We start from the raw sequence: 26,593 nt of genomic DNA on the forward strand, positions 1-26,593 counted from the left end.
GTGATGTCCTTTCTTCAAGGCAGCCATACGTTTCATATTATTTCATTACAGTATTAGAATTAACTCTGAGAGCCTTCAATCCATATATCACATTTTATGGTCTTAACTTCTTGTCATTCATGTCATAGTCATGTAGAAGTGCACCTGTAAGCAATAACCTTTTTCATAATTCTTCTAGGCGAAGCAGTCAAAGACCTTTTTGAATTGAACAAGGATTGAATTTTGTAGATAACTGGCTACTCTGACTTTGATGCCTGCATTCAAACAAGTTGGAATAGGAGCAATAACATACTGGGAAAGTTGTTTAATGCTCCAAAAACAACTGTTCAGAACACTCCTCAGGTAAACAGGTTAATTTGGAACAGGTGAGAGTATCATAATTGGGTATGAAAGGGGCATCCTCAAAAGCTTCAGGGCCCTATTTAGACTTTCTAGGGTGCCCAGTCTAAAGGACAGCACGCTAGTTCGTTTGGGGCATGTCCAAGTCCATTTTGCTAGTTAAACGGCGGATAATCTGGGCACAAAGTGCGGTGCACAGTGCAAAGGTCTTGTATTTAGACTCTGAATTAGTCATGTCTGTGTTGTGGGCGGAACATAAATCAAACCAATCAGAGTGTCGTCTCCCATTCCCTTTAAGAGCCAGGTGAACCACGACCTGGAGCATATTTAACAGTGGTACTCGTCTTCAGTGAGGGACATTTATATAGTCCTCACCTGCTGGACCCTCACAATCACAAGTCCCATCAACATCTCTGTTTGACTGCACATGAGAAAATACACAGATATTTAACTGAGGAGGAGCACTGCTCTGTGTGTGTGTGTGTGTGTGTGGATCTCAGTCCATGGTTCAGACGGGATTGGTTATAAAGAGTATCATCCTGATCAATAACTGATGGGATGAGAGGGGAGAAATACATCCTTAATGAGGAAAATAGTGATGACATTACCTGCAGCGATCCTCCAGCAGCAGGAACAATATGTGTGTCTCTACATTAACATGCGCATTTGAGCACTAGGAACAGCTGATAAACTTCATTTATATTAAAACTCCTGACTCGTTTCCTTTGGAGAGTTTATAACTACAGCTTTTAGTTTTATTGATTAAATGTGCCATGATAATTGTTACAGTGACTCAACTGCATTCATGGAAGTGTTAAAAATAACTGAAAGCAGCGTCAGAGTGCACACGTGTTGTGAACCTGCCTGTGTAGGAGCATCCTACTGTCTGAATAATGCGTCCTTTAAATAGCAGGAAACAGAGCAGCCCTTGATTTTATACCAGCTTTTTGTTCGTCTATGGCATTGTCACTTTCTGATGCTTCAAGATAGCAATCCGCCTGACCACACCTCACTTTAAGACCAACACACCCGCCATTTGCTGGGTGTGAAAATGACAACTGCATCGGTCTGAAACTACCAAAGACACTTGTGCTGCGCTGTGCGCCAAGTGTAGGATAGATCCCTCAGTGTTCACAAGTAAGGATCAGGTAAGGTTCAGCACTTTGTCAAACACATGTATAAAGGATGTTACTACATGGTCTCAAGAACACTTCATTAAACTAACCCACTAAACACAGTTCGTCTGCAAATTATTGCATTCTGTTTTACGGCTAACCCCCATGAAATGACTTGTTTCACTGTCATAATTTGAGCCCTTCGGTCCGATAACATGGAAAGTGTTGAAGAGCTGCAAGATTAAATTATTTTATCCCCCTTCAAGTTAGCCAGGCGCTAAACTGGAAGTAAGCCAGCTTGGTCGATGATCCAGGTATTTTTCGACATCAAGCTCTTTTGGCTTCAAAACCCCACTGAGCAGCTTTCGAGGGAATGAACAGGGCTCCACCTTCAAGACTGTGTCAAGTAATAAAATGTCCTCAGTAAACCGCATCCGTACTTAAATTCTTTCCTTATTTACACGCCACCACTGGATGTTGATGATGCATAATCACTTCGCGTGTTGGAATTTAGCGTGTTCAGCCGGGTCTTACATTTAGATCGAAGCTGAACCGTGGTGATAAAACACAGGGTTTACTGCAGAGTCAATTGACCCGGGTGTAAATGCAGAGTTTACACATTCCCATTGAACACAAAAGACTGATCTTAGCGGGTTTAAGTGGGATTTTTGACCAGTGGAAAAGGGGTATTGCATAGCTTATAATTGTATTCACTCTTTACTGGTTTGATGTCAGTGTGAAAAAAAGAAGACATGTTAATCTGAACATGAATTTTCCTGTCTAAATAAAGGACTGTTAGGTGATTGTTGTTAGCGATTATTTCCCCCTGAATGGAAAGGCGAAATCAAGTGTATGCAGAGTCAGCTCCATTTGCATATTTTTATCATAGAAATTGAAAGTGAATTCATATGCTACTTGTGTGCATGGATCCTCTGAGATTTACTCTAAAATAGAGGTCAGCTGCTGCAAATATAGACTTTAGCACTGGACACAGGCAAATGTTTGACTCACTCACAAGCCGATTAAGGCTGATGTGCTGTGAGCACAAAAAAGCAATGCAGCGCTAAAAACCTCAGCCTGTATTGTGCAAGCAGAAAGGATCAACTAAAGCCAATGCTCTGTGAAACAAAGAGCAAACATCAAACATCTCCCCCAGCGCCAAACACAAAAATCACTATTCCTAGTTGGCTTAAAATGCTTGCATGATTAAATCCAAATCCAATTACCTTGGATTGGATGCTAAGACACCAAACTAGTATGCATGCTGCTGCATCACTTGTCTTTCACTAACATGAAGGCTGTTAGCACTGAATGCCAAACTATTGACATTCCCATCAGCCTCATTTGTAGATTTTGTTTAATATAATGTTTAATTTTTGTGCTAATAAGCACAATTTAGCATACTAACACACCAAATGTGTCAATTTAAACATCAGCATTTTAACATTGTCACTATGAGCATGTTTGCAAGGTAATCCCCACAGAAAGACTTTTTGATGTCCGTCACGTTTCTTGTAATACTCGACCTCCCAGCCCCACTCTTCAGAGACTGAATTTAGAGTGCCCCTCTTTACTGTTCATACAGCAGTATTGAAAACTGTTTTAAATGTCTGATTTTAATTAGCTGAGATGGATACATGTTTTGTTTTTGTAATGTTTATGTATTGAAAAGATGCAGCTCTTATTTTGTAGACTGCTGTAGTCTGATTATTGGAAGTACTTTCTGAATAAAAGGGGAATTTAAATTATGAAAAAGTAGGAGTTTGCCATACACTGAGATGAATCGAGAATCATTTTGCATTTTAAATCGTTGACAGCTGAATCATAATCGAATCAAATCATGAGGCCAGTGAAGATTCACACCTCTCTTAAGTAGTGCTCGGCTCTTGACAAATGTGCAGTATACCACTGGACCAAAAAGGCCTCAAACTCCACTCTATTGCTTTCATACGCCTACTGTAAGTCACTTTACAACTTGGACCTTTTTTGGCTCTGAAAGAGTTTTGTCAAGCCTGAGAAAATGACCTTTTTTGGGCTTGGAAATAGACGTTGTTAAGTTGCATTATAGAGGTGTACTGCAGCATCTAGCTTTTTTGGTCCTTGACCAGTAGTAGGGATTAAAAGTCAGGGTATCTCAGCCTCTGCTGCTATGGTTTTGATCATTCCTTTTTTTTTTGTTTGAATCTGTCTCTGACCATTCCCTGAACTAACCCCAAAGCAATCATCTCACACTGATGATCCTAAGACCCTTGCCTTGACTCTACATATGGGCATACAATTTCATATAGATATCAAGTTTTTGGACCCTTAATGCTTGGCAGTCTTTATCTTCTATCCCTACTTTCTATTTCTGCTTTTTACTATTGATGATTAAAAAAAAAGAAAAAGAAAAGCTAACTGAAGCGCTGTCTGCACTTACTGTATCTCTGTCAGTATTAGATGGCTGTGCTGCGACTCTTCCTCCAAACAACTGGTCACAACGGAACTCCAGTTTCATTAAATCTTAATCATATACTGTGTGTATAGATGCTTGTTGTTTGTGTGTGTAAATAAGTGTGTTTTTCTTCTTTTTTTTTACTACACACAGCATGATAGAAAGCGATGGAGACGGAGATGAATGAGTGGAAGAGGGGGATGTTAGAGGGACAATATATGTTTTCTCAGCTCAGTGGAGCATCTGCTTCATGTTCCTCCAAGATGTGGCTAATTAGCGACAGGGGAGGCAGACAGTACATACTGCTGCTCAAGGATTTATCTCTTTCTGCCTGTCGGATGAACTCCTTACTCTCACCGTCTCACTCTTGGATGCACTTACTGTACATATCCAATGAGTGTGTGCCCTGCTGCCACAGGCTAATTCCTCTTTTGCTTTGTTTCTTCATTATTAATGTTCTCTCTAAAAGATAAACAGAAACATACATTGGACCTAAACTTTGCTCACACACCCATTTGGAGGCCAACATGAAGGAACTCGTTAAGTCATTGACAAGTGATAGAGGTCCTGTTGCCCTTAGAAACTCTGACCCTTTACCAACTTGTTCCCTCCATGTGAAGTTGTACTCAAGGCTTTTTGCATTAAAGGAACAGCTCTCCCCAGAATCCTTTTAACTTCTTGGAAAACATCTACATGGTGACCTCAGGCTGCACAAACAAAAGTCTGTACATGTTTTTGGACAATCCCAGCCCATGTTCCAAATCACCTCCCTCATTTAGACCACTTATGATCCTATGATGAACAGGAAAATGCCTGGATCAGTCCCTTTGTGCAGATCTGAACCAAAAGTTAATGAGGTCGATTCTGGCCCGAGACCGATTCCCATTCAAGTGCAAGTCCATTCCTCAGAAATCTGTTTATTAGTTTCTGTGTAATCAAGCTGACAAACCAAAAACAACCAGCTAACCAGCAAACAAAATAGACACTGGTGAAAACATAACCTCCTTGGTGGAAGAACCTACTCATAACATTTCATTATCAATTTGGAGTAAATGTTTTCACTTATAATTTGAGCAGAATGTCCATAGCCTCACAGTCTGGGGAGCATTGTTATATACAACTGTATCTATAGAGCTGTACAAGAACAAAGTCTTGCATATTGTCTTTTTATGAAAAAAACAAAAGAAGATGGTGACTCACAGGGTCTGGTGTATTATTTAAAAGTAAATATGTCAGTTCCCACTGGAGGTAATTACACAGTCCATAAAAATGTATGAAAGTGGCTGATTTCGACAAGATTAAAATCACAGAAATGCTCCAGTAAAGATTTCTGTAGTATGCATAAATCTGGCCACACATGCACAAATGTTAGGCTTCATTGACTTGTGAATGGAAATGTGAAAGACTTGTCAGATACAGAGGGGTCCAAGAGTCTAAGACCATGAGTCAAAATACTTCTATTTTACATTTGTAAAAAAATTATTTATTTTTTTTATTTCAGATGATAATATCAGTTTAACAATTTGAGGAAAAGTTGAGTGGGCTGTATAGACTCCACAAGTTAGTGTATAACCTGCTCACTCATTATATCCCAGCATGATTTGACAGTGTTTGCAAAGCTTCTTGTGATGTCACAGAGTGCTCTGCTTTCTCAGTCTTGAAGTGCCCCCATAGATGTTGAATGTGGTTGAGGTCAGGTGACTGTGTTTGAGGTCAGGTGACTGTGTTTGAGGTCAGGTGACTGTGGATGAGGTCAGGTGACTGTGGATGAGGTCAGGTGACTGTGGATGAAGTCAGGTGACTGTGGAGGACAGTCCAGGACAGGCAGGACTCCTTGGTCTTCTTTGGTCTTCTGTAGTTGTTGTAGCATTGTGGTGTGTTTGGGCTCATTATCCTGCTGCGGGGTGAATCGTTCACCACTAAGAGCAAACCAGCGGGTGGCGCATGTCTCTGAAGAATGGAGTGGTGCTTCTCCTCGGTCAGGGTTGAGTCAGTTCTGTGCAGGAGTCTGAAAACAACCCCAGACTTGAATCTTCCACCACCGTGTTTCACTGTGGGTTTGAAACACTGTGGTATCATTCTCTCTCCTGTTCGCCTCCTCACATACACCCTTCTGTTACTGACACTAACTGTTAAAGAGACTTCTCTCATGATCCACTGTGTAATTCTGTTTTTTCTCAGCCCACCTCAAGTGTTTGTCCTTGTTTCCCTCCTGAGAAGTGGTTTAGAAACTGCTCCTGATCCTCTGAGACACTAGAAGACAGCCCTCTCCTGAAATTACTCATTGACTTGATCATGCTTGATCATACATTCCCTAAACCTACAACATCTGTATTCCTACAAGTGGAATGTAGTGCCAAAGGAGAAGGCTATTTGACGGCAACGTAAAGCGCTGAAACTGTTCAAAACATAGCAGGTGATACACTGACTAGAGATAAGTATCTCATACAACCCCACATCAAAAGACCCCAACTATCTCTTTAAGTGAGACCACAGAGATGAATACAGACAGAGAGGCAGAGGCTGGAGCAGAGCGGTAATCGGAAAAATAAACTGCAGACACAAATAAATCGGCATAATGCCAGATATCGGAGCCGGTAATAGCTCAGTCGTTCTCCATTAGAACAACTTATCACAAAAACTGTTTTGACTTTACTACTTTACCACTTGATGAAAACTGTGTAAGCAGTGACGTTGATTGTGGATGTCACTGATTTCTGTTGAAATAAATCTCTGGAGGTTAGTGCGAGGGAAGAATACCTGCTTTGGCAGAAGAACACGGCTTGCTTCACTTTGACAGGAATTCCTGACATTCCTGTGTGTTAGCGTATTCCTGTTTTTTTTTAAAACATTTTTTTTTAGCACAGATGGTACTGCCATTTCTGGACAAGTCTAGTCTAGGATCATTGGTTTTATGCCATGATAACTTTAATTCTTATTTCAAAAGATGGTCTACATGGTGTCATGACTGATAGAATCTCCATTATTCATTTGCAATGTACCACACTGAGGCCTTAATAATAATTATATTATTAATAATTTATTAACAATATAAATGCAACAAGGCCACTAAATGTGCACTGCTCAGACCTCCAATAACCTTTTCCTTCACATTATCATACATGGAGGGCAACACCTTTGCTTGGCATTTCGTAATGTGGTTCCAGTATGCAGTATTAAATGCTTAAATCCAGGGTTTTCCACCACTGAATAAGGATGCAACTGACTCCTATAGCACTAGTTATTGCTTTGGCGTGAGTTGAATTTTGTGGAAGTTTTGCTCTAAATGAGGACAGAAGAGTTGGCTGTGTTAACGGTGTAGATTTCTCAGTTAAGTGTACTTCTTTATGATGCTTGCGGAGATGTCCGGCCATATTTGTCATGTTCCCTGTGGAATCGTATGCTACACGCGCATAGCATAGCTTACAAACTGCGCTTTCTTGTTGACAACTTGATCGTTGTCGACATGATTCACTGGGAACTATATTATAAATATTTCCACACCGGTGATTTCAGAGAAGCAGGAGGGGGTTCGAGTTCTGTTCATGTGACTCCATATCAGCAGTTGCCATGGTGTCTTTTCATTGGCTGCGGCTTCAGGTTAGAGGAGGTTACGTTAACTCGCTGCACTACAACATGCTGTGTGTATTTTTTTCCCGTCTTGGCACACCTGCCGGACGAGATACTTGGGTGTGGCTAAATCCTTGATTCCACCTTTGATTTTGAAGGTCGAGATTGTGACGTCGTTTCGTGTAAGTATCCGACTTACAATGGAGGTTGTGACATGCATGCATTGTGGCCAAGAGAGGCTTCTAGAGGAGCTAATGGCTGGGTCACAACAGTTATAACTAGCACCAAATATAGCCTGCATACAATTTGTATGCTAATACAGTCAGCAGGAGGCCTCACCTGTTCCTTCACCTACAACGTATAATTGTGTAAGGCATCTCACATAAACAAGTTTAATGTGAAATGACGATCAGCGCTCATAACGAGGCTGTTTGGATTGGATCCTAATTAGGAGCCGTTGGAGTCCCAAGATTTGTGATGTGAGGAACTCTTAGATAGATCCTCATTAGACTGTAGAACCCCAGAGGATAGGATTTTATCCAGCAGAGCTCCACTTAAGAAGATTTATTTAGACAGAAAATAGTGACACCCATGATCAAAGTAACTGCCTCCACAGTTTTTGATCAAGTAATAGAGCAGTGAAGGCTGAAGAGTTTCTCTACGTATAAGTTATTCTAAATCAGCGTTGCTATTTTGATTTTGCCCTTACCAGCCTAATGTACACACTACTGTTATTGCCTACACTTGCAGAATTCCATTGGACTGCACCCAGAGAATCCCTGAACATGTTTCAGCCTCTACAGCAAGCAGAGGGACAAAAATGATAATGAGTGTAACTGCTGGGATCCAGGCCACTTAATAAGCAATGAAACCAATCTTGTCATTATTCAAACGAGCTCTAAACATTTTGGTTCAGAAGCCAATAAAATGTCACCGTTGAAAATTTCCAAAAAAGTTTTAATTAATTTAGCTTTGATAATTTGATAAATCGCTCTTAGTTGATTTTTAAGTGTGTGAATGGCCTTTTCCAAGAATTAATCCCTCAAATGATTCTGAAATATAATATCAAAGGGCAGTTAGTGCAGACTACAAACCTAGTCAGCATACATATTTTCTTTCTTATTCCGTTTTCTTTGTTTTCGTGTCCTTAGTCGTTATTTTTGGTCAATGTTCTAATTGTTGTTCTTTGTCATTGTGGTTACAATCACTATTTGTAGTCTGTCGATTTTATTGTTAGTTTTTATGTCTGTGTTAGTTAGTTTGTGTGTGTGTTGTACCATGCGTTTTACTCCTCAAAAGCCTAGCAGGAACAAAGACTGCACATTAGCCGCAGCAAGAAGCCCTATACATTGCATACGTTTCATTTTAATGAGATGTTATAGTGCCTACATGTTTCGTCCCTGTCAAATAAACTGATAAATGAAGTTCATTCTAAACCTAGTGAATAGTAGATACTCAACAATATCAGTTAAATAAAAAAATGCCCGATGGTTTTCATTAATGGAGTTTGATTTGACTGATTGTACTCCTTTTGCTTATGAAGGCCATCAGATGCAGTTGCAAGCTTTGGGAAAGAGCTAGCAATTAGACCTGAGTAAAGATTTTTTCTTTTGTCAACCAATCCTTAGGAAGGTCTTTGAACATCTAAAGAAAATGTGAAAAGTTTATTCTTGATCTTTTGAATAGTAGTTTGACACGGTCCAACTCACCTGTTTTTCGGATCCACTCTCTGCTCAAACATGAACAAGATGGACAATATTGTCCTCTTTGATAGTTCTCTGGTCATCCACTGACTCATAGCTGATGACCTTTGACCTATTTCCAGTGGATGGTCAATGGTTTTAGTCTGGCTATAGTCTGACAGCTGATGTTTTTTTCTGGTTCATTCATTCAGTCTCTGTCCAGAGTCCTTGCTGTTGCTCTGATGTAGTGTTCTCCACAGCTGCCCCGTCTGTCATCATGCTGCATTGTCAAGTCTCTCTCTCGGGATGGGGGGTTCCTGTCTTTAGGATGCACCTACAGAGATCTTGTTGGGACCCACAGATGAAGTTGTTCATTGTGGATTTCAAAATGGACTGAAATTCCCCAGAACTCCCCAGTCTTCACACCTAGGTGCAGCTAAGGAACCACCAGCACCTTTTCTTCAAAGACTGGTAACATTGAACTGGGCCTAGATAGCACACAACATAGCATAGCACGGCTAAGCCGGGACTGTTTAGCCTGAGAGCAACACTGTTTGGGTGTTATTGTAATCCCTGTGTAGTCAGGTTATTGGTAGTTGGCTCTGCTACAAGGCTGATTTGATGTTAGTTGAATTATGCTTCACACAAACTCAGGGTCTTTGCATACAACTAACCATCTTCTCTAACCTGGCAGCACATCACATCACACCCACACACACTCCTTCAGCCTGGACCGTATCACACCCACATGTGATATCAGTGAGCACATGGTGTGAGTACTACCATTGTTTCTTTGTTCTCTCCTATCAAAGAAACAAGTGGTGATCCACCGTCTTGGTCCTGAGTCCAACCCTCATCAGCCATGTTGTAGTCCCCCTTGTATCAGCAATTTTATTTGTAGTCTTCCTTTGTCCATGCCATGTGGTGTGGCACTTTGAACTCTAGCCACCATTTTGCTTTTGTTCTTCCAGACACACAGACACACACACACTCACACACACACCTGTATATAGTACATGTTACTTACAGGGTAATGACAGAAACAAACAGAGACAATCAACAGGTGAGTTTCACATAAACTGATTGGTTGTTTCCTTCATTTGCATTGTGAAAGCTCAGAAAAATTCACCCTCCACCAGAAAAAAACAATGTTGCTTGTTTGCCACATAATATTGGCTTTCTGTGTGAAAGTACTCATGACAAAAACAACAGTTAAAAAAAAAATCTATTGTGTATTAATTGCAAGATGGGATACATTTCTGTTTGTAGAAAAATCATGCAAGTTACTTATGTTCAGATCCTAAACGATGCTTAAATGAGTCAGTTGAGCAACAGGCTAATTTCCCCCCATAGAAGAGCCCACAGAATGGATCCATAAGTGCTGGTGGTCTGTTAGGGTTTCAGAGGTAAATTAACTCAATCTGTGTCAAGGCTATTTTTACATTTTCCTGTGTGCGTGCTTGCGTGTGTGTGTGAGTGTGTGTGCGAGAAAGAGAGAGAAAACAAGCATGACAGTCATCTTTCTCACTACTCAATACAAACGTCCCTGCAGCTTGGACTGGCTCTCCTGTTATTGATGCAGGAGATTAGAAGCAGAAAAGAAACATGTTTCCCCACAAATATCCTCAATACAATCAGGGATCAGTGAAGATGGATGGCTTTAATATAAAGACAGTGCTCTTTTTAACTCTGAGGAACACCTCCTGAGCTCTTACAGGAGAGATAGGGTGAGTGTGTGTGTGTGTGTGTGTGTGTGTGTGTGTGTGTGTGTGTGTGTGTGTGTGTGTGTGTGTGTGTGTGTGAGAGAGAGAGAGAGAGAGAATATCTCTGTGCCTCTGTGATTAATGAGCAGCTTCGTTGGCCACTTCAGGCTGTGTCTTCTAGGGACAAACACATGCACACACAGTATAGAGCTCTCTGTGGCGTAATATTGAGCAGTGTTGGGGCCTTTTCTCAGAGAACGCTCTGAGGTTGTGGGCCTGTAACGCCATCCGATACTAATCCTCTCCTTTGTTTTATGCAATGCATATTTGACCTAATCTGGCAGGCGGATGCGTGTGATTTTGGAAGGGTGTATGTATACACAGCCCTGATCATGATGCAAAGTATGTGGGATTAGGTGGAGGGAGTTGATTATAAAAAGATTATGAAGTGCATTTCAAGCCTTAGCAACAGCAGAACATTTTTAATCAGGAGAAACTGCATTTAAAGTGAGCCATGAATTTAAAACCTTAGTTTGGACTTTGACCCTTTACATTCTCCCTTTCGATTTCTGATTCCAGAGGAGGGGAAGTTAGAGTAATTGTTAGTTAGTTATTTGTTCAAAATAAGGCGTTAATTTTAATCGGTTAATTACAGAAAAATGCTAAAACAAGATGACGCAGATGAATCGCATCCTATGACGCCCCTTGACCTTACATCACTGAACACGTTCCACAGCAGCTTTGTAAACATGATGAAGGTGGATGACTAAACACTGCTGAGTATACAGAATGGAAACGTCCCTTCAGCCAGTGTTTCTCACTGTCTAACGGTTAACATTCTTTCAAACTGAGAATGGGCTGTGGTTAGGGCTGCTCGATTATGGAAAAAATCATAATCACGATTATTTTGGTCAATATTGAAATCACGAATATTTAAACGATTATTTTTGAGTTTGGAAACATGATGCATTTATTCAGCATTTCTCTCAAAAAAAATACATGAAATGTTCAAATCGAAAAATACAAAATGTTCAAATCGAAGATAATGTACAAATATGTATCCAACTGTTCTGCAATTTCTATAAAACATTTAATGAATAAAATAAATATACTGAGAAAATCAAATAAGACAAAGGATAGGGTGCATATCTTTAGCTAAAAAGTATCCAATGGCAGCTGTTATTTTCTTGTGCCTGTCCGAATTTGACGGATAAGGAGTCGCATTATACATATAGTACATACAGTGTGTCTGAGATCGATGTCTGATGCGCAGTATTGGCGAACCGAACCAGAGTGAACGGATAAGCCTGCGGCGCAGAGCGAGGGTGTGTCAGTCTGATGGTGTTCACTGTCTGATAACTAAACAGGTCCTTCACTCAACAAAATAGAGAAATGTCCCACAAAGCAACGTTACAGGACCAAACAACAGTAACGTTGTAACTTGTCGTGTCTTTGGCAACTTATATGAGGAAAACAATACCGTTAAGTGTCTGTCCGATCGATTCTTCGTCACATTTTTGCCCGAAAAACAGCGTCTGTCCCCGGCAAAAAACTTTAACTCACCAAGTGTCACCAGCGGTGATTCAGCCCTCCCGACCGAGACTTAGTGAACTTTCCCCCAGAAAACAGCCTCCCTCCCCGCGAGTGACAGAGTCAGACAGCGTCCTGTTGACTGATGGCGATTATGTAATTTAGAGAAAAACGTAACTTGAGTGAGTGCCAGTCAGCAGGGCCGCGTTGAATGCTTTGGGGGAGGGACTGAATTGCGCATGTGCGTCTCTTTCAGAAAATCTCTAGGCTTACTGTACAACAAAAAATGGCAAATAAATCGTTTCAATTCGATTATATTAGTTTGGAGATCGTTTGACCCAAAAATCGAAATCACGATCAAAATTCGATTAATTGCACAGCGCTAGCTGTGGTTAATAGTCGGACTTTAGACCATCGCTACCAGACGTTTCAGCATGATACAAACAGCATGGATATTAGCAGGGACAGTGATGGCTGTCACTCAACTTGAGGCCTTCTAGCAGAGAAGCATCTCTGCAAGAAGTGCAGACCTCTGTCAAGGTCAGATACTTTGTATACTCAACTATCCATCCAGACCCAGAAAACCTCCCTATGAGGTTTTGCTGTGGTACAACAAGATAACATCTCTTCTGCCTTTGCGTTTCAAAAGATCCTCTAGTTGAAAACTCCCTAACCTACTTTCTGTTTGTCAGTGGCTTTCCTGTGAGTCATGCAACACTGCCTCCATTCTGCCCTTGATATTGATTATTCAACTATACTGATTGTGTCGTGAATGTATCTTACGTATCATAATGTGCTGAGATAGAAACCGTGGTGACGGTTCTGTGTGGAGTGACAGCAGTTCTAGGACTGAAGAGTCCAGGTTCAGATGGTGGATTATGTGGCAGGCAAGGTGCACAGACATGAGATAAAGTGAGGCTATTCACACTGAGTTAAATAACAAAAGGGGTACACACAGACACACACACACAGCATGCAGGCAGGCAGAGGGTTGGTTCTGTCATTGTCAGAGAGCTGTGGTTCAGCTGTGTGACTGCCATCAGCAGCCCTTTGCACTACATCACACATCATGAGACATTGCATTGAGATGATACAGAGATGAGAGATAGAAGAAATGTGAGAAAATAACCCAACACACACACACGGTCTGAATTCTGTTTTAGGCAAATGTAAAAGAAAACTTCATTGTGAATGGCAGTCTGAGTGTGCGCGTGTGGGCTTGCATGTGAGTCCGTGCTTGTAAGCAGTGACCAGAGCACTGTGTGTGCACGGAGGCGCACTTGAGATGCGAGAGGTTTACAGATAACTCATGATGACCGTTGTTTCTATAGTGTCTTTGTTTTATTGTGGAAGAATTGACCTTCACTGATCACCACCAGGCGTACTCTTTCATCATTTTTCTGCTCTCCTTCCAGATGAGTGACAGTACTTTGCAGCGTTCAATTATTTTGCCCTGAAGCTGGTCATCAAGACAGAGTTCATTTGCTTTTAGTTCTTTCTTGTTCTGATTACTTGTTTCTGTTAAAAATGTTCGAAGTTTATACAGATACAGTGCACTCACTGAAAGGTGATGTTGTCTGCAGTGACAGGTGGAAGGCTAAAGGTCCAGTGTATTTAGTATTTAGTGGCAATCTAGTGGTGAGGTTGCAGATTGCAACCAACTGAATACCCTTCACATCATCCTCCTCTACAGTGGCTGAACAAATAAACAATGTGTGTGTTTGTGTCCATAGATAAATTTCCATTACAATGTTGCAAAACTTAAGTTTTTTCTGACATCTTGTCACTTTGCCATTCTTGTTTTACTTAAATGCAGATTCTCAGTGGTACACTTAGACTGACTTGTGGCATGTTTGACCGGTTTATGACGCAAGAAAGCAATGAGTGGACATTTCAGAGTCGGAAAATGATTGGATGACCACTAGGGCTTTGACATTTGCCCAAAAAATCATATTCGAACTTCGTTTGTTTATTAATATTAATATTCGAATATATTCGAATATTTATTGATAATATTTTGATCATTAAATGCCTCCAGTAAGACCTATATTAGTATCAAAAGAAAGTCGTTTTTCTGTTGTTCTATGTTCTGTCCACCAGAGGGTAGTGTATCAATCAATAGACAGAAAAGTGTTGACAGGTGGGCTCTCAAGTTGCTGGTCGTGGAGTGGTCGATAAGTTTAGTCTTACATATTTTACAAATAACTTTGTCCTTTCTCATTATTTTTCCTTGTTTCAGGAAACCAAAGAAGCGCCACACATTACTCCTTAAATTTTCCGGCGTGTATAGTTCTCCTTCCGCACTCGCAGCCTTTTGCTCCGCCATTGTTTTTCTGTGAAAGAGTGTAAACAGGCGTCAGGCGCTAACGACGTGATAACGTACAGAAGCCCCAGGTGATCAATGCTCATGAGCTCGCGTTTCACAAAACAGGCTGAAAAAAGCCTCGAATCTGGATTGAAAACTACGTTTTCAGGCAAACACATTTACCAAAAATAATGCTTATTATAGGTTCGAATATTTAGAAGCTGCCCGATATTCGTTCGAATATCTTTTTTTTTTTAATATTCGAATTATATTCGAATACCGAAGTTCGATGTCAAAGCCCTAATGACCACTCCACTGCCCTGTTCGTGATGGAGATTGTTTAATTTTTGAGTTCCAGGTACAGCTGAATGCAGCATACTTCACTCCTGTTCCACTCCCATATGCCCAAACACACAATATATCATTTCTGCTGTCAGGGGTTTCTCACTGAAAACAATGAATGCAAAAGATGTAGTTCGATGATGTTGTGATGTAAGCGTGGGATCATGGGAGCTGTTGTCTTCATTGTTACACAACCACCATTGCTGATGACAATCTATCTGAAGTGAGTAGAAATGTTCAGGGATGAGGTAATGTGTTACAGTTTCTTTCATGCTGTGTTTAGTCATGTTTGACGACCTGAAACACAGTTACCTTGAGTAAACCTGCTGATTTCTCTGGTTTGAACATTGATAGAAGTTTTTGACATTGACATTTTTAGATTTTTATTGGGGAAATGTTACATATTGTATCTTTAAGATGTGTCACAAATGGAAGAAAAAAAATGGTAAGATGATACTGACTGCACCATGTCAGACCCCTGTTTTAAGCCTATGAATGCAGTTGGTTGAATTAAGAAAGTGTGCAAATTTTAAAGGGGTACATACGTTTTGATGACGCTCTGACACACTCTGAACATTGCTGTCCTTTCATGTCACTAATGTATCAGTATTTTGAAAAGCCTCCAGTCATTAAAGAACATTATATAGGCTATTACATGTTAAGGAGCACCAGTGACTGTCAGGGGTTCACCAGATGTTGATTAATAGTTGTATAGCCATTTGGGGACTATAACATCATTCTCCTCATCATTATCATGATATAAAACTGCTGATACTGAGCAGCTCTGCTGTGACTGTAGAGAGACCACTACACAGCATCCACTCCACCGATTCAGTGGCTCTGTTTTAGCCTGGAGTGTTGTGCCCCTGTCATGTTTCAGCCACGATAGGAAGAAGAGAATAAGGAGAGAGGGGAAAAAAAGAGAGGAAATGCCACTTAGAGGAGGAATGTTAGGAATTTTAGCTGTGACTGGAACATGGAGGGCATCAAATGAAGCCAAAGCAGCTGGAATTATCAGATTTAATCCACAAATAAGATGATGTCACTCTCCAAATGTGACAGTGTATTTTATGTGTGTGGGTGTGGGTGGGTGTGGGTGTGTGTGTGTTTTCCTTCACTTCCCATGTGTGTGAGGAAGCTGACATCTTGACCTTTTTTCAAAATGATCAACCAAATTCAATTTTCTCTCGCTTCCTACCTCCCACAACACCTCCCTCCATACACACACCTCCCCAGTTTCCTCAGTCACAGTTGTCATAGCAAATTAGCATCCTGTTATACAGACACACAGAACCGTCTGTCCCATGATCCTATGGGAAAACTTCAGCCCTGGGTCTAAAGACACAACCAACATCTGTTTGTTCCTCTCGCTCTCACCCCTCTAAGTGTGTGTGTGTTTGGGTTGCGTGCGGGGGCATCTCATTCTGTCACTTCCAGCGTGAAACCAATCTTCTTAGTGCTGCTCCATCTGAGTGCTTTTTCCCAAGGACGTAGAGTGTTGCTTTGCATTTCCAGCCCTGGAGAGCAGTGTCTTTACCACAGCCTCTTTCAGCCTCAGGGAGGTGGATTTTTAATCATCTATCCTAGAAAAGATGCTTTCATATGGCAGACTGTCAGGCACATGGATTTTCATCGGTTTCATCACAGCAACAAGTTATTAAAGCAATACACCTGTTAAAGGGGCCTTGTAGTAGTAATTTAATATGATATTTCAATTTAAAATTCTGTAGATGCATGACTTAAGCTGCAGAAGAAAGTCTGAACAATATATTTATTTTATGCTGCAGTGATTCCCTGTGGTGCCTCATGAATGGGCCACATGATATCTTCATGTCTATTTTATTATTGTACATTTTTTCTTCATATCAAACAATAGGTGACAATTACACCAACTTCTTTTTCAACCATATCAGAACAAGAGAAATAAACAATAAACATCAAAATCACAATTATTAACACCCTGTTAAATACACTGACAGCTCACATTTGCCCGTCATAATAACACAACATGCTTTCAGGTACATGAGTTTTTCAAGTTCAAATCATTTAGAATGAAATTTAGAGTAGCATGTCCGTCAAATCAATGAAGAAATATTTGCCAGAATAAATAATTATCTTTATCGTTGAGCTTGAGATTGAGAACAGGTCTGCAGTACATATTACATGTTAGTTAATACATGTGAAATTTGTTATTTGTTTTCTAAAGTTATTCAATTTGATTCTTTTAAACGATATCCAGTGTCATTTTTAGTTGATAGCTTGCACATACATGTGGATGAAACAAAACAAAATGTTATGACCATAACTTCTGTTCCCTGAAGGAGAGTAACGAGGTACAATCTTGGACATGTGGACATGTATTTACAGCCACTGAACCTGAGGCAAACCTCCAGCACTGTAGTGCATTGTAGACCCAGCAGAAGGGACAGAATGGGCCACAGAAGGGGCTGTCACATCCAAACGATAAAACCGAACAAAACTGGCTGCAGTACAGATATTGCTCCCTGATACCCCTTTAAACAAAGCCCATGCGGCGAAACACAGTTGCTCTGACAGGCAAAAAAATAAGAAAAGCAAACTGCTGACATAGGATGAGGAAACTTTTCTGGTAATTCACTGAAAAGCCCAGTGCTTGAAGTTGTTACAGAACTAGCAACAGCTGCGCTGATGCTTGCTCTGTAGTGTTCGCTATGAGAACACAATCATCTAGATAGGCTAAAATGTGAACACCTTTCTCTCCCAGAGAGGAGCTAATGCCGCCTTCTCACATTTGGCAAAAGTGTGTGGGGCGAATTGCAGACTGGATGGCAGTAACAGGTATTCTTAAGCAGAGGTCTGGTGGCGGAAGCTTGTTCCAAGCAGACTGGTTTCGAGTTTGACCGGACGGTTGTGGCTTCACTGGCTGGGAGCCCAACCTAGCAGATGGTTATGCTTTCTTGTGTTTAAATCAGCAGGGGGCGAGCTAGTTAGCTGCAGCCAGTGGTCAGCAGAGTTCTGCAGTGTATGGCCAACAAAACTAAGAGCTAACAGAGCTAATAAAGCTAATGGAGCTAACAGCTGATGAAGCCTATAGCTTACAGCCAACTGAGCTACTAGAGCTCACAGAGCTAATAGCTAACGGAGCAAAGCACACAGCAGAGTTTCTGTTCAGAGGACCATGGAGCCTTGAACAGTGAACTGCAGTTTAACACAACTGGGACACAACACAACATGTTTACAGAAAAAATAATATATTACTAGTACTGAAGTATTTCAGTTAAATACATTTTGGAGGTAAAATTATTTATATTAATCCATATCTATATATCAAGTATAGATGATAAGAACAAGGTAAAGAAACAGCATTTTGATATTTGGGACAAAATGGGACATTTAGGACACCACTCTGGGGTGGTTAAAAGTGTTTTTCAGGTTAGTTTAGAGAGCCCAATAGTGTCATGTTAATTTCAGTATCTTCTGGTGAAACTTTCATGTCTGTGATAGAAATCATTTAAGCTTATGAACCCAGAAGGGTTTAATCCAGTATTTGGAGTTATTATGTCGTATGTAACATCAGTTGTTTTAATGTGTCGGATGCATTTAACACTCTGCTCACTTCATTCTCAGGTTCTAGCTCTGGGTTGTGAACATTAATTAGGCTGACACTTTCAGCCAGCACAAGGTGATGACCGATTCCGTTGAATCTACATTTACATTTAGCAGACGCTTTTGTCCAAAGCGACTTACAGTAATTCATACATTCATAAAGTGATGGCAGTGGCTGCCATGCAAGGTGCCGACCAGAACCTTGCATGGCATTAGGAGCAGTTTAGGGTTCAGTATCTTGCCTAAGGACACTTCAACATGCAGACCAGGAGAATAGAACCAGCCACCTTCCAATAACAAGATGCTGGCTCTACCCCTGAGCCACAGCTGCCCAGAATCTGTGAGGTTTAGTTATTTAAAACTGAAGTAACTTGCAGATGTTAAAAGGTGTGATAAAGGATTTGAAGGAATTCAGATTGAAATGTAAATTTTAAACTGGTTTTGACAGAGTGATATCAACTCCAACCCTGCACACCAGCACATAAAATGCTGCAATTTCACTGAGAATTCCATTCATTCTAATGGATTTGCTTGCAGGGGCAAAGTAAATCTGTGCCCACATGCTTGCAATCCACACAAAATGGGCTCCGTAATTGGGAACCACAGCTTTAAACTAACAGAAGTGACCTTTTCCCTTCTGGAGCAATAGTATATTCGAAGAAATGATGAAAAGTCAATGATACTGTGTGACACCAGTTTTTTAACTTTGTGATAGTATAAAAGCACTGAGTGATACATGTCTGCCCATAGAGAGAGGTATTAAGCCCCTCATGCATTTGATGTCTAAATTTCTCAGCTCAAACAGCAAACAGACAGTTTGATGCTTCTGGGTTGTGAGATGCCTTCATCATGAGTCAGCCAGGGGTACTCTACCTTAGTAGTAGTCCAGTTTCCCAGCTTTAACAGTCTCGTTTCCAACAAGGTACAAGGTAGCATTTTCAGATACAGCTTTGATCAAATTTGAAAATAACAATGACCATACAAAACAGGAGGGATTTTTCTCCTGATCCTGAGTTGCAAATCCATGTCTCAGTCATCTCAAAACTCAAATATATTTAAATATAACATTTATATATAATATTTACGTATCCTTCCTTATGACTCGTAAAGGTTCAAAACACCAAAGCATTCAGGATAATTGCTTTTGCACATATTCCTTTTACAAGCACATGTCGGTTTGAGCTTTGCAATGAAAGCTTGTTTGTTTGACTTTTAAGCCCATTAAGGGTGCCCTGTGTCTCTCTAGAAACAAGTTCAATGGTAATCAGCAAGGAAAACAGCTTTGCTTTTTTTGGGGACCAAACTCTTTCACGGTAACTCAGACAAATGCAGCATCTGCAGAGTCTGACTCCTCTTTGTCATTCTGTCTTTCAGCACCGCAAACCTCAGCAGAACAGACAGAGCAAATACTTTGTCAAAGACAAATATAGAAAAGGAGAAAGGGGAGTAGGGAGCAAAAGGGAGAGAGAGACAGAGATGAAAAGGATGAGACAGAGTGTAAGACAGACAGAATGTGTGTAGAATTCCTGTGAGATCTCTTCTTTCACCGTTTCTGCACTGCTTTGAAAGCTCTGCACAAGGGGAACATCTCAAAGTGATGGGGTGTTGAATGGATTCTCCATGCTTTCCTTTCACTTACCTATCCGTCTCATCCACTCTGTCTCATCTTATTCTCTTGCTGCCTCTTTTCTGCAGTCAGAGTTTTCTCCCTCAGGCTAATAGATAGAAACATGTGGTCTGGGGGGGATCAATAAATCAAATAATGAGTAAACGGATGGTGACCTTGTAGACTTTGATAGTCTCAATCGCAGGAAAACAGACACATGAATGCTGTTAAATTGTCTTTATTCATGAAAAAGGCACAGAGAGGTCACAAAACAAATACAAAAGGTAATTAATCTGACAGTCAAGAATTGAAGGTGTGTGATTAATCAACATAAAGGATGGACAGACTTGTTAACATCCATTTAAAAAAAACAAACAATTTGAAGACATCCTGTTAGACTTAAAAAAAAATGGGGACCAGCATTTTCCTTTATTTTAATCAGTCCAGAAAATGATCGTCAGATTAATCAATAACAGAACTTTCTTACAGCCCCAATTGAAATCCATTCACAGTGTGCTCCATCTTACTAAATATTTTTCTCCAGACACAACTGAGAGATAAATCCCCAAAAGCTGTAACAGGCATCTAAAATTGCTAGAGGACATTGATAATAATATAATACAAATAATATTGTTAGGATCATTTCAAATTGATTGGATGAATGCTAGAAACACTGACAGCCAATCAAAATCCATCTGAATTTACAGGACCATCAATTTGTAATGTTGTAGGAGTGCTGACGTTGTTTATGTAAGCTAATTGATGTCATTTAGGAGACACTTTATTGATGGCTTACTCTAATAACTCTTGGTTATTTATAGGCTTACAACGTATTGATTGCTTATGTAATGTATATCAGGCTGCAAATTACACATACAAAATATAATTTTATCTGAGATATACTGCCAACCCACTGCTGGAGCTGTGACGGACTGTTTACGACAAGAATGGCAGAGAAACTACAGCCTCACGTCTCATCACCAGTGGTACTGCTGTAGGTACAAAGAAAGAAAGGCTGAACTGGAGAAGGCTACCAAAAAAAGAAGATAGATAGTGCAAGAAGTAAAACGAGAGTGATCATCGGGGTGGCTTTTCAGCGATGAAGCAGTGAAGACCTGAGGACGGACTCCATGTCAGCTGTGTCTCTGTTGGACAGGTAATGAGCTTGTTTGTTTTGTTGGGGAATTATTTCTCTGCATTATGTAGTCAACGTAGCTAAAGTTAGCTCCTTATGTTGCTGTCGCATGTATTCACCCAACACAAATGTTAGCAGGTTGTAGCTGACGTTAGCTAGCTAGCTAGCTAAAATAGCAGACTACTGCTGTATGAGACATACAGTATTTACATGTAGCGTCACTGTTTACATGCAGGCCAGCGTTTACACGTACTGTTGATCTAATCCATACAGCAGTGTTCACACATGCACTGCTACCCTGGGCTGTTTGGACATTAGCCAGACGAGCTGTATGTGAGGGGTGGACTAATTCTTGTGTGCTACACGTGTGAAAGGCCAAGTCCACTGCTCAGAGGTCATGGGGAGGTTACATATATCTGTGAGTATAGCATTATATAGCATATTGCATTGTATTTGTGAGCTGATGTTGTTAGATGGTACTTATGTGAAGTCATTCATATAGATTTTTGGGGATTTTTGAACTGGATGTTTTACAAATGTGCTGATGTATCCTATTTCTGTGTCCTTTAGTTATGAGAGGGATGCATCAACTTCCAGCCTTGATGCGTCAGTTCACGACAGAACCACGCACTGATGTTTCCACTATTTCTGCAGAGTCTCTCTCTGACAGGTGAGTGTAACTTGATGCTGATAGCAACATGGATCAGACCACTGTTATTCATGTAATATGTGTCTTTGATGGATACATTTCATATATGCATGTGTCCTTCTTTCATATCAAGTTGGTTTGCTTTATGTGCATGAATGTGCTCCTTAGGGATACAATATGAATACGAATGGCATCATTTCTATATCTATATATCTTTATATAAATAATTGCTTGCCACCATCACATAAGCTTCCCATCACCCACCTAACTCCAGTCTTCATTTTTTTTTTGCATAGCAACAGTCCTGTGTTGTCTTTAACATAATCAATAACATTGTTATGCCCCATAAACACATTTAGATGAACCTCAGAACTTTATGTCCTGTAAACACATTTAGTTCTCCATCCTTATCTAGTTTTCTGTAATTATTATAATTTTTGCAGAGATTATGGAACTCCTTTCTCTTATGCCTGGTACTCCAAGATGTACAACAAACAGTTTCAGCAAGTAGAGCTTGTACACGCTACTGTCAAAATGCATATACAAAATAATGAGAATGTGAAACTATGTAAATTACTCTGAAAGTGACCTTTTGCTAATCCCCCAAAAAGTATAATTGGTAAATATGAAATGACTGTAAATGGCACAATTCTGATGTAACAGAGACTATTTCTGGTTGTTTTCAGGAATATGTGTCACTGCATAAAATGCAACTCAAGTTGTGGTGTTATAATAAATTGAAAGTAATTTCAAAGTCCTTGAAAAGCTGTATTTACTGTCAGATAAGTAATTGTGCTATTTTTTCTACAGGACAATAACTGCCAAAACAGTAGAGGATTGAGACAGCACCGACATCAACAGCCTAACCCGTTGGCCACCACTGAACTGTGTTTATTATCAGTCAAGAAACCCCTGGACGTCCTTCCTGTATATAGTTGTTTATGCTAATTGTACTGTATGTTTTCTAAATGATAAAAGGTATACTATTTTTGAAGTGTTATTTATTTACATGTCTTCCAAGAAATGGAATAAACAAGAGTTAACTAATTCAGTTGTTATTATTAGTGCATCATGTAAAGTGTAAGAACTGTAATAGGTTGGTTGTTTATGCTGGAAGTATAAAGAAAAGGCATCTATCATTTTCAAGACTTTATTCAATCTAGTTAGAGATAATGCAAAACAATTAATAAATACATAACGACAAATAAATAGGTGTCAGGCAGAGTTCCAGCGCTTGATGTGATTGCTCCAAATGTAGTCCTTGAATTTTGGCCTGTAAAACAACAGATTAGCAACATGATTAGATATTTTTATGGAACAGAGCTTGACTGTCCTGAACATATACACAAACAAGTAAATAAATAAATAAATAAATAAAATAAATAAATAAATAAATAATAATAATTGTACTACTAATAAAAATAAATAAACAAATAGATAAATAAATAAGAAGCACAAATGTCTAAGTTGGCAGAGAATAACAATATTAATCAATTAAAAATAAATAAACAAATTAGAAATAAAAACTAAACAAGTAAATAATAATTATAGTAATTAAGGGGAAAGAGAAAACACACACACACAAGCTCAGCATTGCAGTACTTAGTTCACCGTGATCAGACATATTGCGCAATTGACGTAAGACAGGAAGGGATTCCAGGTCTTCTCAAATGAGACAGCCTTACCAATCAGGTTCAGTCTGATTTTTCTAATTGAAGAAAATAAAGCACCTCCTTAACCCAGTTTGTATAGGTGGGTGGGACTGGGGATTTCCATTTTAGCAGTATCAACCTCCTGGCTAGTAGAGTTGTGAATGCTATTAAGTCCTTTTTAGCTGGGGAAAGAGTAAGTGGGAATAACCAAACACCAAACAGGGCAGTTAAGGCATTGGGAGTCACATCCCTTTCAGTTACCTTGGATAATGTGCTAAAGATCTCAGACCAAAATCTAGTCAAAGAAGAGCAGCTCCAAAACAAATGTGAGTAATTTGCTGTGGCTTGTTGGCATCATCCGCTTAGGTTATAAATATTTAAATAAATAGAAGAGATTGCCCCCTTTAATGAAGAGAGAGGCTTCAGAAATATCTCAAAATCTGAAGGCTTAGGAAGAGCAGGGAACTCTGGGAATGAGCTACGGACAAAATTTCGAACTTGAAGGTATCTAAAAAATGTCCTTTAGGAAGCGAGAATTGATTTACCAATTGTTGAAAAGAAGAAAAAATAGAATCAGCATACAGGTCTCTAAGAGTTTTTATGCCCAGCCTAGCCCATATAGAGAAGGTGCTGTCCGATAACGATGGGGGAAAAATAAGATTTGCTGCAAGTGGAGCTCCAATAGAAAGTGTTTGCAGGCCAAAATGGCGTCTAAATTGAGCCCACATTTTAATACTGGAGGCCACTATCACATTGTTAGTATAACCAGAAATAGAAGAAGACAAGGGTGAGTACAGTAAAGCTTTCAATGATACAAGATCAACCATGATGGAGGGACCTCAATATCTCCATAATTAACCAAATAGTTCAAATTTCTAATGTTTGTTGCCCAATAATAGTAAAGAAAAGTTTGGTAACACCATTTCGCCCAGAGCTTTGGGCCTCTGCAAAACTTGTTGATGCAACCTAGGAGTTTTCTTGTTCCAAATAAAATCTAAAATAAGACTGTCTACTTTATGGAAAAACAAAAGAGTAAGGAAGATCGGAATGCATTGGAATAAATATAAAAAGAGCGGAAAAATGTTCATTTTAATTGCATTGATTCTGGCAGATATAGAAAGATTTAGTAGGGACCATCACTCAAAATCTCAATTGACAGAGGCTCCATCACAACTAAAAGAAATGTGTATAAGTGATTAGTTCTACAGTATAATCAAGTATGTTTAGATGTTTTGACCAAGTTTTAATTTTCTTTTGAATGTTAATGATTTAGGGATGCCATGTGATTTGTGTTAATAAAAAGTCCACATATTAAGCCATGGTGACATTCTGGGAAAGGTGAAACATGATTTTGAAACATTAAAAATGTTAGTTTAGTTTTAGTTAATTTCTGTGAGTTTTCACACTTGTTATCTTCTCTGAGACAAAGCTGGCAGCCCTGCCCCCAGGCACACCTGTTATCAGAATGGATGATACAGAGGAACATTTTCCTCTGAGCTCTCTTACTCTTTTTGCTATTGTAACTCAATCTTCTATTTTTACTCTCTTCAAGACAGCACTCTCAGGAGAGTGCTCATGAGTTAATTTTCTTACTTTTACTTTAAGTACTTTCGTTAAGCTTCAGAACGAGTTCTGTTTTCATTTGTTTTTTACAGTTAAGTATCATAACCTGTCTTAGAGGAAGTGAACTTTAATTTGAAATTCTCTTGTGTTAAGTAACTAAGGATCATTCGATAGGCCACCGGAGCATCCTTCAGTTATTTTAGCGAAGAAGTTAAATTAGTTTATCAGTCAGAGCCTAAGAACCACCACTCAAAGCAACAGAAGAAGACCATCCTCTTCATTAAGATCATCATCATTAGCGAAGACACTACAGCAACCGGCTGTTTAATAAACCGTGCGAGCGGTTTCCAACAAAAGAAAGACTCTTTTGCCAAGCCGAAACCGGCTCTGCCCCCAACGCTCATGAGTGGTGCCATCCCGCCGGCTATTGGACCGAGGTCGTCACTCACTGGGTACCGGACGAGCTGTGCTATCCCGGAGCCGGTGGCTCTGTGTGTTAAATATAGCCAAGCCTATAAGTTCATTGTTCAGTTTCTGTGTGACTGAAATCAGCCATATTTCATAGGCCTAATGATGAAGCCTAATCCTCCGTCCGCACTTTAATTTACATTCTTGAATCACATATGCCCATGCATTCCTTGTTCTGTGGACTAAAATGACATTAAAAATGTTTTTGTAAAAAGTTAAATTCCTAAATATAAACTTTCCCCTTAATATGGGGATTTCCTTGTGTCAAATTGAGAATAGAAAGCCCACCGAACGCCTCACTGACCCTTCTGTATGTCTGTGTGTCCCTCAGTCACCTGTCTGGCTCCAAAGTCGGGGACCTCCTTCACATCTGCAGCCCCTTCATCAAACGAGCCTGCCTTATCTCTGGCTATGTGAGTATTTGTTGGATTGATTTGATTTCAGTTTGGTATGAAACTTAGCTTTCAGAGACTTATCTATCACAGTGAATATTTTGTTGGAATAAATTTGCGTTATTGTTACATGATAATAAAGTTATAAATGAGGATTGCAATCCTGCCCTGTTCACTTTTTGTCACTTTTGGTCACTTTTGTATACTGTCCCACAGTAAATGGTCTTTCAGATGTAATTTAGCTGTCATTAACAGGACACTGTCATTGGATTGTAACCAGGCAGTCAACTTTTTGCTCCCACTGTCAGCAGCATACTCCAGCCAGCAGCAAGACTAATAGCTCTATTCTGGGCACACAAAAAAATTAAATTGGAGGCTGTCAAGGACCATGGAGCATAAAATGTCACAAGCAGTGCTGGGGGTCACATGTTACAAAAGCAACCCATTACAGTAATATATTTACTTTAGCGGTAACAGAGTACTATAACGCATTACTAATAATATTTCAGTAATATACCACTAC

At 39.8% G+C, this 26,593-nt stretch overlaps 1 protein-coding gene across 1 annotated transcript in view; it reads left to right on the forward strand.

Annotated features, from left to right (window-relative positions):
* Positions 1-26,593, forward strand: part of tmtc1 (transmembrane O-mannosyltransferase targeting cadherins 1) — a 274,776-nt gene that overhangs the window by 131,432 nt on the left and 116,751 nt on the right. The window contains exon 5 of the mRNA XM_084346518.1: positions 26,010-26,091. Coding sequence (XP_084202644.1) covers positions 26,010-26,091 — 82 coding nt within the window. The remainder of the gene's footprint in view (positions 1-26,009; positions 26,092-26,593) is intronic.

Source organism: Pagrus pagrus (assembly GCF_965226575.1).
Source record: "Pagrus pagrus genome assembly, chromosome: 23".
NCBI classification, from domain to species: domain Eukaryota; kingdom Metazoa; phylum Chordata; class Actinopteri; order Spariformes; family Sparidae; genus Pagrus; species Pagrus pagrus.